Source organism: Microtus ochrogaster, chromosome 7 (assembly GCF_000317375.1).
Source record: "Microtus ochrogaster isolate Prairie Vole_2 chromosome 7, MicOch1.0, whole genome shotgun sequence".
In the NCBI taxonomy this organism is placed as follows: domain Eukaryota; kingdom Metazoa; phylum Chordata; class Mammalia; order Rodentia; family Cricetidae; genus Microtus; species Microtus ochrogaster.
Window position 1 is genome coordinate 80,788,201 of NC_022014.1, and position 14,684 is coordinate 80,802,884.

The window sequence follows — 14,684 nt, forward strand, 5'->3', positions numbered from 1 at the left end:
GAGCTCACTTCCTCTTCCTCCCAGCATTCTGTTCTGTTTACTCCACCCACCTGTTTTAACCTATGAGGGCCAAGCAGTTTATTACTTAACCAATGAAATCAACAGATTGATATATGACACTCCCACATCACACATTCATTGAGTGGAAAATTCTCTGAATACAGCAGTCAACAGCGAGTTTTTATAAAATACCAGGTCTGTGTTTCCTGCATTAGATAGTAAAATAAAATAACTAAAAATCTCAGGCTTACACTCATTTCCTCCAATGGGCTCAGCACTGTACAGTTTACATTGTATGACACTTCATTTGCCTGTCTGTGAGATTACTAAAATCTCGGAGTTGAAGGCTCCTTCAGGATTTTCCAGCTCCAGTAGTGCTGAGTGAGGAAATGCCATCCCAAGGAGTTAAATGATTTATGACAGCTTGTTAGTGGCAGAATTAGAACCTTGGTTTCTGATTGTCAAATTGTATGTTGTTTCTGCTACCACACAACCAGAAACACAGTCTATGTGTCTCTTAGCTGTGTAACTGCTGCTCTTGGAAAGAATTTATAGACACTTTGTAGTTTTCAAACAAGATGAAAGAAATTCCTAAGAGGGTTGTTATGTCAAAGATCTTTGAAGGTTTTAAAGGTTAGGTTTGTCTTTTGTTGTCTCTGTTGTTCTATGTCTAAAGAGATTTTTAAAATTCTACTCTCCCAAGGGGGGAGAGATAATAAATGGTTAATTTTCCCTGTAGGAACAAAGAAAAGTGTGTTAAGACTTTGGTGTTTTTAATACATAGACTGTTATTAAAAGATAAAAACATATTGCTAAATCCCAAATTCGGGGCAGCTACATGGACATGTAAGTTCTTAATCTAAATTTTAAAGAAAGCCAGAAAGCCCCTTGGTCCCAGAATTCAGCAGGTGAGTCCTGGTCCCTGTGCTGTGTCTGTTCAGCTTCTGTGAGCCTGAAGGGTAGGACACCTCTCTACTGAATCTGGCTGGTCGCTGGGACTTTAACCATAAAGGCAGCTTCCAAGATTAGAAATTACAGTTAATTTTGAAAGGGAGCTGGCTGGCAGTGTGCTTTCTGAGAAAGAATTTGAGAATATAATAGCCCCAACCCCACCCCCAGTTTGACCTCTTTTCGTGTGTGTGTATTAATACCTTTATTGATACATCACTGGAATACAGTAAATTGCAGATATTTAAAGAGGACAGTTTGCTATGCCCCTGTGAAACCATCCCTACCATTCAAAATGACATCAAGCAATTCCTAAGAGTATCTCTGTTCCTTCCACTCCCATTTCTTCTGTCTCCTCCTTGGCCATCTGTCCCTGAGCAAACACTGGCCTGCTTCTGCCATAGAATTAACTTCCTAGCATAATGTATAATAAATGGTATCTCAGGCCATTATTATGCTCTTGCTCAGCAGAGTTCCTGGGGATCCATTTATGTTGTGTGTGTCAGTGGGTCATTCCTTTTCTTGCTGCTAGTATTTCATTGTACAGGCATACCAGCACTTTGCATATCTAGTCACCTGCTCCTGGGCATTTGAGTTTTTTTCTGTTTTTCAGCTTTTATGAGCATTTATGTTCAGGTCTTAAAATAGTATGGAGCTGAATTTTCTTGAATAATTATGTTGAAGAGAATAATTATATTTTTTTCAAGAGGCAGCAAACTGTTTTCCAAAGTTATTGTTCTGTTTCACAGTTCCATCTTCCACCAGCATGTGGTTTGGGCCTTGTTATGATTCCTAAGAACTAGTGGTATTTAGTTGAGGTTTCTATTGCTATGATCAAACACCAGGACTAAAAAGTAAGTTGGTGGGGGGGCAGGGGGGAGGGTTTATTTGGCTTATACTTCCACATTACTGTTCATCATTGAAAGAACACAGGACAGGAACTCAAACAGGGAAGGAACCTGGATGGAGGAGTGTTGCTTAGTGGCTTGCTCCTCATGGCTTGCTTAGCCTGCTTACTTATAGAATCCAAAACCACCACCCAGGGATGGCATCACCCACAATGGGCTGGGTCTTCCCATCGGTGACTAATTAAGAACGTGCCCTACAGTATTGCCCACAGCCTGACCTCATGAAGGCATTTTTAAAATTGAGGCTCCATCCTCTCAGATTACTTTAGCTTGTGTCAGGTTGACATAAAACTATCCAGCACAGTCTTGAACATTATTTTCATGTCCTTATTTGCCATCTATGTATCTTCTTCTAGGGTTGTTTGTTCCCATCAGCTGTCTCCCTTTATATTACTTATTTGTGATTCTCAGATGGCCTCTTGATCTTCATGCAATGACTCAGCACTGTGTGCTGTTTGTTCTGTCGTTGTCCTCTTTCTGGGCGTGTGGTGACTTAACGAGGATGATGACATTCTTAACACAGTGCAGGCTTGCATTAGTCACTTTCTGCTACCGGAATTTACTAGTCAGCTCATGAGCTAACTAACTAGAAAGACCTGTTGAATGTTCTAGGTAAGTTTCTTTTTCTCTCAAATATTTTAGTAGAGAGATGGCTATATAAGCAAGTGAATGTAATAAAATTTCTGGATCCTGTGATTTACTTATGTCACACTTTCTGTCTGAAAAAATTACAGTTATCTTTTCATTAAGTATTTCTGTCTCTTTAAGGACTAGAAGGTTATCTGCTTTTAAAAATAAAAGAGAACAAAAAAATAAATAAAAGAGAACGAAGCATGGTGACACACATACTTAACCCCAGCTTGGGAGGCAGAGGCAGGTAGATCTCTATAGTTCAAGGCCAACCTGGTCCACACACTGAGTTTTAGGACAGTCAAGGCTCAGAGAGGAGGGAAAAACAAACAAGCAAACTGTAGGAAGCCGGACAGGATCGCCATTACAAGATGGCGCCGACACCCTGTCTTGTTGGAAATAAACAACTCCATATTTGGCTATGCCTTTGGGAGCTGCATTGTATCCCGTCCCATCCTGCCCCCCCTTCCCGCACGTGCGGTGGATAAGGGTCCTTGGGCCTATCCTGATGCAGTCTGGTGTCAGCTGATGGTGACAGCCAATCACAGGGCGACCCATGTGTCTACTCCCTATATAAGCAGCTGCTTTAATACTCTGGGGGGGGGCGCCCTTGCTTTCTGCCCCTCGCTTCCTGCCCCTCGCTTTCTGCTCTCCTTCAACCAAGGGCACTCCATTAAAGCGTGATCTGAGAAGAATCCTCGTGTGGTGGTTGTTCTTTCTCACTGGTCGAGAAGTCCGCCACACCTGGTGCCAAAACCCCGGGAACTTCGGCTGCCAGGCGAGGGGCCAGCAGGTGTCGCCCTCACTTAAGAAATGTGAACTACTGATAATCTGTCTTTGTGTATGCGTACAGGCCAGAAGAGGGCACCAGACCCCCTTACAGATGGTTGTGAGCCACCATGTGGTTGCTGGGAATTGAACTCAGGACCTTTGGAAGAACAGGCAATGCTCTTAACCTCTGAGCCATCTCTCCAGCTTATAACTATTCTTTTGTAATGTGACCCTAGATTCATTTATTTGAAGAAAAGGGTGGTCTTGACATCCTATTTCTTGGGAGTAGGGATAGAATCAGAACTTTAGGTCTGAGAAAAAGCATGTAGTCCCATATGGCTAGGTACTTTCAGAGAGCCAAGAAATAGTGGCTTAAACCAGAGAGACTTTTGATCAGCATATCACATAAAAAGGCCCAGCAGATGAGTTTGCCCCGGTTCAGAATTGTTGGCTGGCCTCCTCACTACTTTGGGTCCCAGATGACCAGCCCAAGGTGTTAGCCCTCGGGCAGTTGGAAACTCTCTGAAAATTAGCACCTAGGTCAGGAGCCTCAATCTGTTCGCTGGTGGAACATATTGTAGGTGACATTTTTCCATATGTAAAACAACATGCTAGTAACTCACTGTGTAGTACAGAGTTGTTTCAACCTTTAAGAGAACAAATCATTATGTGTAATATATTTCTGAGAAACGTACTCAAACTTCTTAAGGAGCACATCACCATTTTTTGGATCACTCCTGTCTAACAGAAGCATAATGCAAAGGGCTGAATGCTTGCCTCATTGATAGAGTATTTGTTTAGCGTCTGTGAGGCTCTGAGTTTGATCCTCAGGAAAGAGAAGAAACTCCATTTAGCTCACCATGCAGGTGACAGAAGCAGAGTTTCTCTTGTGCCTGGGTGTGTGGTTCGGGCTGTCCTTACACTTGCTGTGCAGCTGAGATGACTTTGAACTCTTGACCATTCCGCCTTCACTCCCCTGTGCTGAGATTATAGGCCCATGCCACCACCCCTGGCCTTGAGGATAATCTGTGTCTTATATGCACAACATATTGCAGTTAGTGCATGTAGCATTTAGTAGCCACATGTGGCTACAATTCTTTATTTCCTCAGTCGTGGGTTCATTGGGGTAAGGCATCATAAGTTGTGCTTCAGTGCTCTCCTATAGAGAGAGACTCTTGACTCATCCCCAGGGACTTGGTGCTCCACTCGGGGATATTTTCATTTGAAGGGAAATAAATGACTTCCAAGTGGCCCTGTCCAGCTGACAGCTGAAGATAAAGCCAGGTCAGAGCTGGAGCAACACTGGAGTTGTATTTGGGTTTCAAAGAGGAGGCCGTGTGAGTGTGGGTGTCCACTCTTGGATGGCCTAGGGCAGGACGAAGAACAAAAATGTGAAGTCTGTTGGTGTAAAGTACCCAAGAAGAGGTAAGAGATAGGCAGTTCCTTCTGACCAGCCTGATGCATGTGGCTCTCTTGTGTAGCACAAATAATAAAAACCCAGAGTCAGATATTGGGGTTCAACCCAAAAAGCAAAGCACCCAAGGCAGGGTGACTGCAGACTAAGCAGATAGAGCCTCTCTCTCCTCCCATTTTATATTCCCTCTAGTGTTGGGATTAAAGGTGTGAGCCACCACTTGAATTTGTTTCTGCATTGATCTTATATTCAAGAGTGGCCTTGAACACACAGAGATCCTTCTGCCTCTGTCTCCCAAATCCCTGGGATTAAAAATGTGTGCCACCACTGATTGACCTCTAGTGGCTTAGCTTTGCCCTTCTGATCTTTAGGCAAGCTTTATTCATTAAAACATAAATAAAATAATCACTATACTCTTGTTGCTGGAGCTCACTGCTGGGATCGAGAGAAGGCACTGTCTCCAGAAAGGAGCTAATGCTTCTGGAACGTGCTATTTCCTGTGCATTTCTCCATTAAAAGTGCCACCTCCCCTTTTCATTGCATGGCGATGAACTCCGACCAGCAAAGGATATGAGGTGTGTACAGTAGACTTGGATGCATGGCTACAGTCTGTTCTTAGAAGACTTGTGTGTAGTCTAATAGTACAAATAGTGTCTGTTCCTATGCAGTAAACAGCAAACTTGTCCTATGAAGGGCTGGGTGGTGACTAGTTTAGAGTTAGGAGACCATAATTGGTCTCTCCTATTCATTACTTTGGTTTCTTCCTCCCATGCTTCAAAACTGTGAGAAGCATTCTTCTTTATTTCTACCAGTCTTTGTCCTGCCAGATAGCAGTTGTCAAGGGCAAGAGGATTCATGGATATCAGACACACTTGATATGCCAGCCAAGGAGAACTGAATATTCTGTATTCATAGGTCTTAAACTTTGGTGGCTTAGACTGAAAATAAAGTGGCTGATTTACATGAATTTTGTTTCCTGTAATAGGTTTAACAATAATAAAAATAGCCCTGACTTTGTGGTCTAGTTCATTAATTGGTTGATATTGCATAGGATGGGTGGGTGTGTTTGACACAGCCCCAAGTGGAGGTCAGAGAATTTTGTATGATCCATTTTCTCCTTCTCCTTTTACATGGGCTCCAGGAATTGAACTCATATCACCAAGTTTATGTGGCAAGACCCTTTACCTGATGAGTCATCTTCCTGACTCCTTTGGTCTTTTGTTAAAAATGGTAACAGGATAATAAAAGAGACCTGGACTGGCAGTTGAAAGCACAACTCTAGTTCTCATTCAGTGGCTCTGTTGTCAGTGCTTTAGTCATCTTTGTGGCTCTCACTGTGACCACAGGAGAAGGCTTGCCCCTGACGACTAGAAGTGAGAACATCAAATCAGAAGGTGGCATTGGGTTAAGCACCAGGAAGTCATTTTCACCTTGCACAGTGTGGCCTCCATGGACAAACAAAAACACCACAAACCAAAAAGGAGGACAGGGAAGGATGGGAAATTAGGAGCAAGAAGAGGCAGCTTACACAGACTCTCCAAGACTGTCTCTGACTTCATGGAGGAGAGAGATTGGAAGGAAGCTGGAAGAACTGGGATCCAGGGAGAAGGGTGGTTCTCAAAGGATGTTGAAGAAATGTGCATTTTTCCACCCTCTGTGGGAACATGAGTGACTGTTAAATTCTTGGTATCTGCCATATTAAAGCAGGAATAAATGTAAACATCTATAAAACAGGTTAATCTAAGACCCAATCTTTAGTTTTTCGTTTGTGCTCTGAAGAAAGTCTTGGGTGGCAAATTCAGGGCATCCATCTTGCTTCTCTTTTCCCAGCCCAGCCACTGATCCTGAGGCCCACCAGGTACGCACATGCCACTAAGAAAGAAGAAAATAAACAGTGCCTCTCTCTGGTGTGAGCATTTGAGGGATGAACCGCACAGTGAGAGACTACAGTCTCAGTCCTAGAGTAGAGCTGGCGGATGTGAAGCACAAGGAACAGTGTGATGGTCGTGTTTTTGTAGTGACAAAAATTCAGGAAGCTTTTCCCCAATGTTTCTAATTTTTCTGCGTATGAAAGTCACATTTGTCTTCTGGGAATGAGAGGCTAAGGCAGAGTAATAATGCATTAGAGGCTTGGAAGTGAAAGACCTTGGGTGAATTGTTGACACAGGAACACAGGATTAATAGGAAGCACTGAGGACTGGAATTTGCTCTAGAAAGGGCACCCTAAAGCTGGACATGGTGGCACATGCCTTTAATCCCAGCACTCAGGAGGCAGAGGCAGGAGGATCTCTGTGAGTTTGAGGCCAGCCTGGTGTCCAAAGTGAGTTCCAGAACCCTGTCTAGAAGAAAAAAGAAGTGGGGAGGGGACGCAGAGAGTTTTACTTAGTCTGAGTCAGTATAAAAAGAGAGTCAGTGGCTTTCTTGATAGGCACAAGTAACAGAAAGATAGGAAAGGCCCTGAATGGTAATGGTAACCTAGTGTACAATAAAGTTCAGGCTGGCAGACCAGACTCAGGAGTTGCTGATGGAAGGAAAACTAGCTTACAGATCCTTGTGCTATCTTAGAGAAGCTATGACTTAGAGGAGTTTACTGTCCCTGATGTTGAGAGAATGATCAATGATCAAGCACATTGGCTACTCTTCCAAAGGACCCAGATTCCATTCCCAAAGCCCACATAGCAGCACACAGCTACCTGTAATTCTGGTTCCAGGGGATCTGACACCCTCTTCTGGCATCTATGGCCACCAGGCACACACATTGCTGCACATAGAGACAAAACACTTCAGCACATAAAAATAAAATAGAAAGATTTCCAGAATTGTTTCTATTCATTTGTACAAAGTTTTTATTCAGACATAGAAGGAAAGACAGTCAAAAATTAAGTACGTGGAAACTTTCCATCTATATATTCTGAATAATAGTTCACATTCAAGATGAAGGTAGGTCTGAGTATTGAGGGTTAGATTTTTTTTGTACCTGACACACATTGTCTTTTTCGTTGACATGCTTGTTAGTGTTGGTAAAACATGTCACCTATATCCTTGTCACCAAGTCTGTAGTGTTGCAGGTATGTCTCCATAGTACTCAGTCTAGTCATTGACGTAACCCAAGCTGCAGAGTATTGTATTGTTACTATCAAAAGTCACAGGGGTAGGTGACTCAGAGATGCACTCAGCAAGAGCACTGTGTCCTTGGGAGCTGTGGGGTTTTTGTTTGTTTGTTTGAGTGTGGTTTTTTTTTTTTTGGGGGGGGGGGTTTCGAGACAGGGTTTCTCTGTGGCTTTGGAGCCTGTCCTGTTACTAGCTCTGTAGACCAGACTGGTCTCGAACTCACAGAGATCCGCCTACCTCTGCCTCCCGAGTGCTGGGATTAAAGGCGTGCACCACCACCGCCCGGCTGTTTGTTTGAGTTTTAAGAGGTTACTAAACCTTTGGGTCATTTTTTTTCTCCTTTGGATCTTTTCAGTGCCAGAACTTACTAAGAGCTGTTCAAGCCAGCCCCAACCTGCCGGTACCAGTACCAGTACTTCCACCAGCACTATCTCTAGCAGCAACAATGGCAAACGTGCATCTGCCTGTGGCCAGCAGACAGCTGCATCCCGCTACCTGCCTCGGGAGGTGCCTCCACGCTTTCGCCAGCAAGAACAGAAGCAGCTGTTAAAGAGAGGCCAGCCATTGCCTACAGGGACTCTGACCAGTGTGAGCCCAGCACAGGCTGCTGGACCTTCAGGAGCAAGCCCTCCTCCCCTCCCTGGAGCTGGAACACAGCTGCATCCCAGCAAACTCCAACCAGGTAAGAACTGTGAAGAATGGGGCTTTTTTCCTTCTTCTTCAGTGTTAAGGATAGACAGGGCCTCACCCTTACTTGGCTCCTGCACTGCTTGCCAGTACTGAGGCTTTCTTTCCATGTGCCTATTGTCTCCACTGCTCAGGCTGAACTGTCCTAGTGAGGCTAGCCTGGGCAATAGAGTGAGACCCTTGGCTTGAAAGATGTTATAAATATATAGATTCACACAAACAAGGCAAGAAACATATCTAGATAGATATTTGTGTGGTCACCACATAATGCACATGTATACACACACTGTGTATATGTTTGTGTATGTGTATGGATTTAGAGTATAACTCACTTTATGAATGAAAGAAATGTGTGAAAATGGGATCATTCTGTATAATGAATATAAATGAGAAATTGGCTCTTGACTCCCAGACAAACTTCTTCATTTCTCATTCTGTCTTCTCCCCATCAGTGTCTGGCAGTACTGCCAACGGGATCTTCCTACCACCTCACTGACTCAGCAGCTCCCTCAGATACCTGTCATGTTCCTAACATGCTCCCTGTCTTTCTGCCACCACAGCTATGTCTGGTCAGCACCTGTCCCTCCACGGCCTGCTTTCTGTCCTAGTCACCTCACAGAGAGCCCGTGCTTATTTTTCCCTAGAGCTCCATGCAAAGGGCCACCCTTTCACTGTCCCCCTCTGTTCAGAGCTTCTTGTTCCTTGTCTCCATCGCTCCTTTTGGAACTGTCATGTGCCCATCTGCAGTGCACAACCCTGAGCTGCATGACTTGCATCTTCTGCTGATGAGTTATTAGAGTCTCACCTCTCAGCTAAGTTGAAAATAGCCTACAGAGTGTCAGAGCTTCCTATTGAATGACTCACTTCATAGAATGGAAGAGTCTCTAAACCTAGAAGTCCTGGTAATGTCAGCAGCTGGGCTAGTCCTTCTCTCTTCTGAAAGGAGGGCTCTGCTCTCTAGAGTTCCCTTCCTTCTAACTCACATTCTAGTCCACAGAGGTTGAGCTGTCCAAAGTGGGTGTTGCTAGATGACATGGTGTTGTAGGATAACCACAAGAATTGGAGTGACCGGCTGTGGGTACAGTATGGCAGTCAGGCCAGATTCTCCTTCCAGACCACAGCTGCCATGTCACTTATACTCCTGGCACTTGGGACTCCTGTCAGGTGGAAAGGTTCCTGCTTCCTCCTGGTAGATGGTTTCAGTTTCACACTCTGTATCATGTTGCCTGTAACAGGTGTCAGCAAATGGAAATGACAGCCGTGTAGCAGGACTGCTAAGACTGAGGTGTATTGTGAGCACAGACCCATCTTCAAGGCAGTTATGAAGTATTTTTTTTTAACTCTCAGTCTTATTTACTCCATGTGTCACTGTAACGGCATAAACGAATGCAGACAGATTGTAAAAATATATATATACAGCTTTAATAGACTTACAGAACCACCATTCCCGCAGAGACCAGGAAAGCAGAAGCAGCAGCTGGGAGCACACTCGCCAAATTTATAGGCAAACATTAGCCCGAGGCGAACACGCCCCCTAAGGGGTGAGACTTATCCCTACATGTCACATAGTGCAATCGGTCATGTTTTCTCACCTCTGTGACTTGTATGTAACATACTCTGACTAGGAGCTTCTCTTTTCATGGTTCAAATGATTTACTAAAGCCAAACCTAGGTTAGTTGTGTTAGTACATTCCAGTGTATTCAGAAGTTCTCTACTTGCATCAAAGCTTAATCCCTCTTCTTTTTTCTTCTCCTCTGTCTGCCTCCCCATTTCTTCTCAAAGCTTTAACTTGTTCCCTGTTCGGCTCACAATAGTTGTACTATTTGTGGTACTTTTTACCATTTGCTGATGTATATGCTAAGCCTTCAGTCCCCTCCAGACTTGAAAGCAGCACAGGCAGTTTGTGAGCCTGAAAACAGTGTGAATTGGTATAAGCTCTGTTGAGGGCCGGTGGCAGGATTTGCCAGCATTTTTAGTGCTCAGTAAATACCTAGAGCTAGCTGCTGCACGTGTGGGAATATTTGCTTCCTTCCGGCTCCTACTCAGTGGGTACCCTCTGCTCCACAGCACTAGAACTGACAGGCAAGTGGACATGTGTGTGAAGCAGTTGTGACCGCTATCATGTGTTTCATGATGGTCTAGAACAGCCTGGCTGTGCTTATTTGTTACCTTTACGTTCAGTACTGGGAATGAAACCCATGGCCTTGTAAACACTCTTCTATTGAACTACATGCCCAGGCCTGGGCAGCTGTGGCTGAGGACCAATTTCATGCTTGCTGGGTCACAGGTTTCCAGAGAATAGTAATAAGACATATTTTCCTTCCATATCCCAGGTTCAGTCATCTCCCTTTGTTGACTCATTGTAGATGGTGTATTGTCACATGAAGCTTACTAGTGTCAACATTTATCCCACTTTGTAGGATGACCAAGATTTCTGATACTTGCATGCAAAAATAAGTTCTGCCCAGGCATGGTAATGCGTGCTATTAACTCCAGCACTTTGTTAGAGTTAAAGGCGGGTAGATCTCTGTGGTTCGAGGCCAGCTTAGTCTACATAATAATTCCAGCCAGGACTACATAGTAGAAACTAGTCTCAATAATGATTACTATTATTATTTCTGGATATTTATAATGTTCATTAATATGTAGCAATGAAACTTAGTCAAGTTTAAAGCACAAACAGATTGTTATAATCTACCAATTCAAAGCTCTGTTTTCTAGCATCAAGCTTATTAGAGTTAATTCTGTGCCTGTAGAATTATAATTTTGAGGTTTTTTTTGTTTTTCTTTTTTTGTTTTGTTTTGTTTTGTTGGTTTCTTTTAGTTGTATTTGTTTTTTTACTCTTTTGGCTTTCCTCTTTGTGGGTCCACCACCCAGCTCTGGAATAAATGCACACACGGAAACTTATTCTTTTTTATGAATGCCTGTCCTTAGCTTGGCTTGTTTCTAGCCACCTTTTCTTAACTTATTCTGTCTACCTTTTGCCTCTGGGCTTTTACCTTTCTCTATTTCTGTATATCTTTTCTTTCCTTCTTATACTGTATCTGGTTGTGTGGCTGACCCTTTCTTTTTCTTACTCCACGATCTTCGGTCTTCTCTTCCCAGATTTCTCCTATTTATTCTTTCTGCCAACCCCGCCTATCCTTTCTCCTGCCTAGCTGTTGACCATTCAGCTTTTTATTAGACCAATCAGGTGTTTTAGACGGGCAAAGTGAATAACACAGAGTTAAACAAATGTGACATAAAAGAATGCAACACATCTTTGCATCATTAAATAAATGTTCCACAGCGTAAACAAATGTAACACATCTTCAACTATTATTCCACAACATGCAATTTGCATACAACTTTGTATGTGATTTCCCTCGTGGAAACTGAGCTTTCAGATAAGTGTGCCCAATGACAAGTGTCAGAAGCCTAAAAATGCCCTTAAAGGGCTCAGGAAGCAACTGAGGGGCAACCACACTATAGCCTTTGCTAGAGCCATGGGTATAGAGAAGACACATCTACAAAACTGAAGTCATAGGCCACAAGCCCTGACCTGGTCAGGGTGAGCTTTGCAAGGACCTCTGTCCTTCCCAGCCACAGTCCAGATGTTCTTTATGTAGGCTGCTGGTGGTGAGTGAAGATCCCAACAGAAAGTGAACTTTTACATCCGTGTTGTTTAACCAACTGTAGGAGAAGCTGCCCTGCACATGGCTGTTTGTGTGCACAGTGGTGTGTTTCTAAAGATGCTCTGCCATGTTGTCTTCTCGTCAGACTCTGGTTTTGCAAGGGTTCAGGATTCAGGATAACTCCGGCTTGAAGCACATGAGAACTTTTTTCTTTGGGGGAGGGTAAGACAGGTTTTCTCTGTGCAGCCCTGACTGCTCTGTAGAGTAGGTTGACCTCAAACTCAGAGATCCGCCTACATCTGCCTCCCAATTGCTGAAATTTTTTGGGTTTTTGAGACAGGGTTTCTCTGTAGCTTTGAAGCCTGTACTGGAACTAGCTTTTGTAGACCAGGCTGGTCTTGAACCCACAGATATCCGCCTGCCTCTGCCTCTCGGGTGCTGAAATTAAAGACGTGTGCTACCACCACCAGGTGAAAACTTTTTTCTTTAAAAATTTTTTCTTTTAAAATAAAACTTAACATTTTTATTTACATGCTTAATTACATAAAAATAATAAAAAATTTTAAACTTTTAATTCTGCCTTTAGGCAGAGCAATAATTGTATTCATGTCTACTTTGTACATATATAAACAGCAGCTCTGACTAGTATGTGGCAGTATTATTTCTTAGACCCTTTTTGGTTTTTTGGGTTTTTTGTTTTTTTTTTTTGTTTGTTTGTTTTTTCGAGACAGGGTTTCTCTGTGGCTTTGGAGCCTGTCCTGGAACTAGCTCTGTAGACCAGGCTGGTCTCGAACTCACAGAGATCCGCCTGCCTCTGCCTCCCGAGTGCTGGGATTAAAGGCGTGCGCCACCATCGCCCGGCTTCTTAGACCGTTTTTGGATTGAGACAGGAAAGTAGTTAAGAACTTGGACTCATGCCAGTTGACAAGGACCTTGCTTAGAATCTTAGAGTGCTGGTCTGCAGGTGTAGATGAGGACAAGGGGGAATGTAAAGGTGGTAGGGAAGGGCCAGTTTATTTGCAATCAGCATGTTTCCTACTGAAGCAACATGCTGTTATTCTTTTAGCTAGATTTCAAAAAGTAAAAAGGAAGGGGTGGGGGTGGCTCTGGTGCTAATTGTCACTGAGTCCTGACATAACATGTTTTTGACAATTGAGAGAATTTAAAGGGGAAGGAATTTCAGTTTAGTATCCACTACAATTAGATCATCAAAGCTTAAAGAACCTGTCCATGGATGCCTCCACTACTTCTAGAAGGGGAGAAGATGGGCTATTTCCCCAGGGTGGCAAAAACATCTCCAGGTCCATTCCAGGCTGGCACAGTTGGCGTCTGCATGTAGCTTGAGCCAGGTTGCTGGGAGCAAGCTAACAGTTGCACAAGAGGTGGCCATCATGCTGAGTCAGAGCCCTTCGCTAGAGGCCACTGTGCAAGAGGTGGCAACTCCTGGGAGGTGGGCTGTGCTGTCTGAAGGGTTTTTTTTTTTTTCAGACCCCAAAGCAAGAGAGACAGAACAGACCCTGAGCCTGGAGTAGCTGCTTTCCCCAGCTGGAGTGTGTGTGGCATTCCAGTGTGTGGCGGCAGCTTTTGGGTTCAGTTCAGAGTAGAGAAAATGGGAGAGCTGCACCAAGCCTGTGGCCTTACCTACCTTGCTGCCCATGGTTCCAGGAAGCATAACCCCTACACCATTTCATTATTGTCTCTTCATCTTCTCAACCCTTAGAAGTCATCATCTCTTGTACAGAAACATGAAGCAACAGATGGTTGGTTTGGACACCATTGTTCACAGCATAATTTTGCTTTGTCCCACCTTATTGATTGTCTAGACTTCTAGCAGCTGACAGGCGAGCTTTGATTTTTCCCTCAGTGGAATTGGGAACACAAAGTGCTTTCACCCATACGTTTTTATATGAAATGTAAAATGTATACATGTTAGAGGGGGGAGGGTCTTGAGCTGTAGACAGCTGTGACATTTACCCTGTCCCCGAAAACCAGGTAGCAAAGAATCTGTGCTCTCAGTAGATATTAAGGAACAGAGACTGTCAGCTGTTGAAACCACCAGGGACTGCTTTCTACTATTTGCGGTTGTTACTTTGTGATTTCAGTTAGAAGACCTGTGGTGATAAAAAACAGATGCTTTTCCTGTCAGTGCATTCAACACACTGTCCTCGCTTTCCTGTCATTAATTTGATACCTAATTAAAACTTTGCTTACTGTAGCTTTTGTGAGGTCAATATTAACTACTTTGCCTAGAAAATTTTATCCTCATATGGTAACATTTAGATATTTAAAAAGAGGAAAGCTTTTCCCTTCCTGCTATTATTATTCCTTTTTGATTTAATCACTTAGGACAGTTGTATTGCTTAGATTTTTTATAGAGACTCCTATTTATAGAACATAAGCCATTTAAACACAAGAAGAAAAGATAACTTAGCATTACACTTGAATCTGATTTATCTTTCTGTTTTTTAAGGGAAGTTATATTGGTAATAGAGTATGTGGTAGGTAGCAAGAAAATCTTCTTTCAGCTGGGCGATGGTGGTGCACGCCTTTAATCCCAGCACTCGGGAGGCAGAGGGAGGCGGATCTCTGTGAGTTCGAG

The 14,684-nt window shown here is 43.5% G+C and overlaps 1 protein-coding gene across 4 annotated transcripts in view; it reads left to right on the top strand.

The window, feature by feature from the left end:
* The window catches only part of Tnrc6c (trinucleotide repeat containing 6C), a 118,467-nt gene that overhangs the window by 51,484 nt on the left and 52,299 nt on the right, over window positions 1-14,684 (top strand). For all 4 annotated transcript variants that reach the window (XM_026780806.1, XM_026780804.1, XM_026780805.1 and 1 more), the window contains one exon: window positions 8,138-8,464. In XM_026780806.1, coding sequence (XP_026636607.1) covers window positions 8,138-8,464 — 327 coding nt within the window. The remainder of the gene's footprint in view (window positions 1-8,137; window positions 8,465-14,684) is intronic.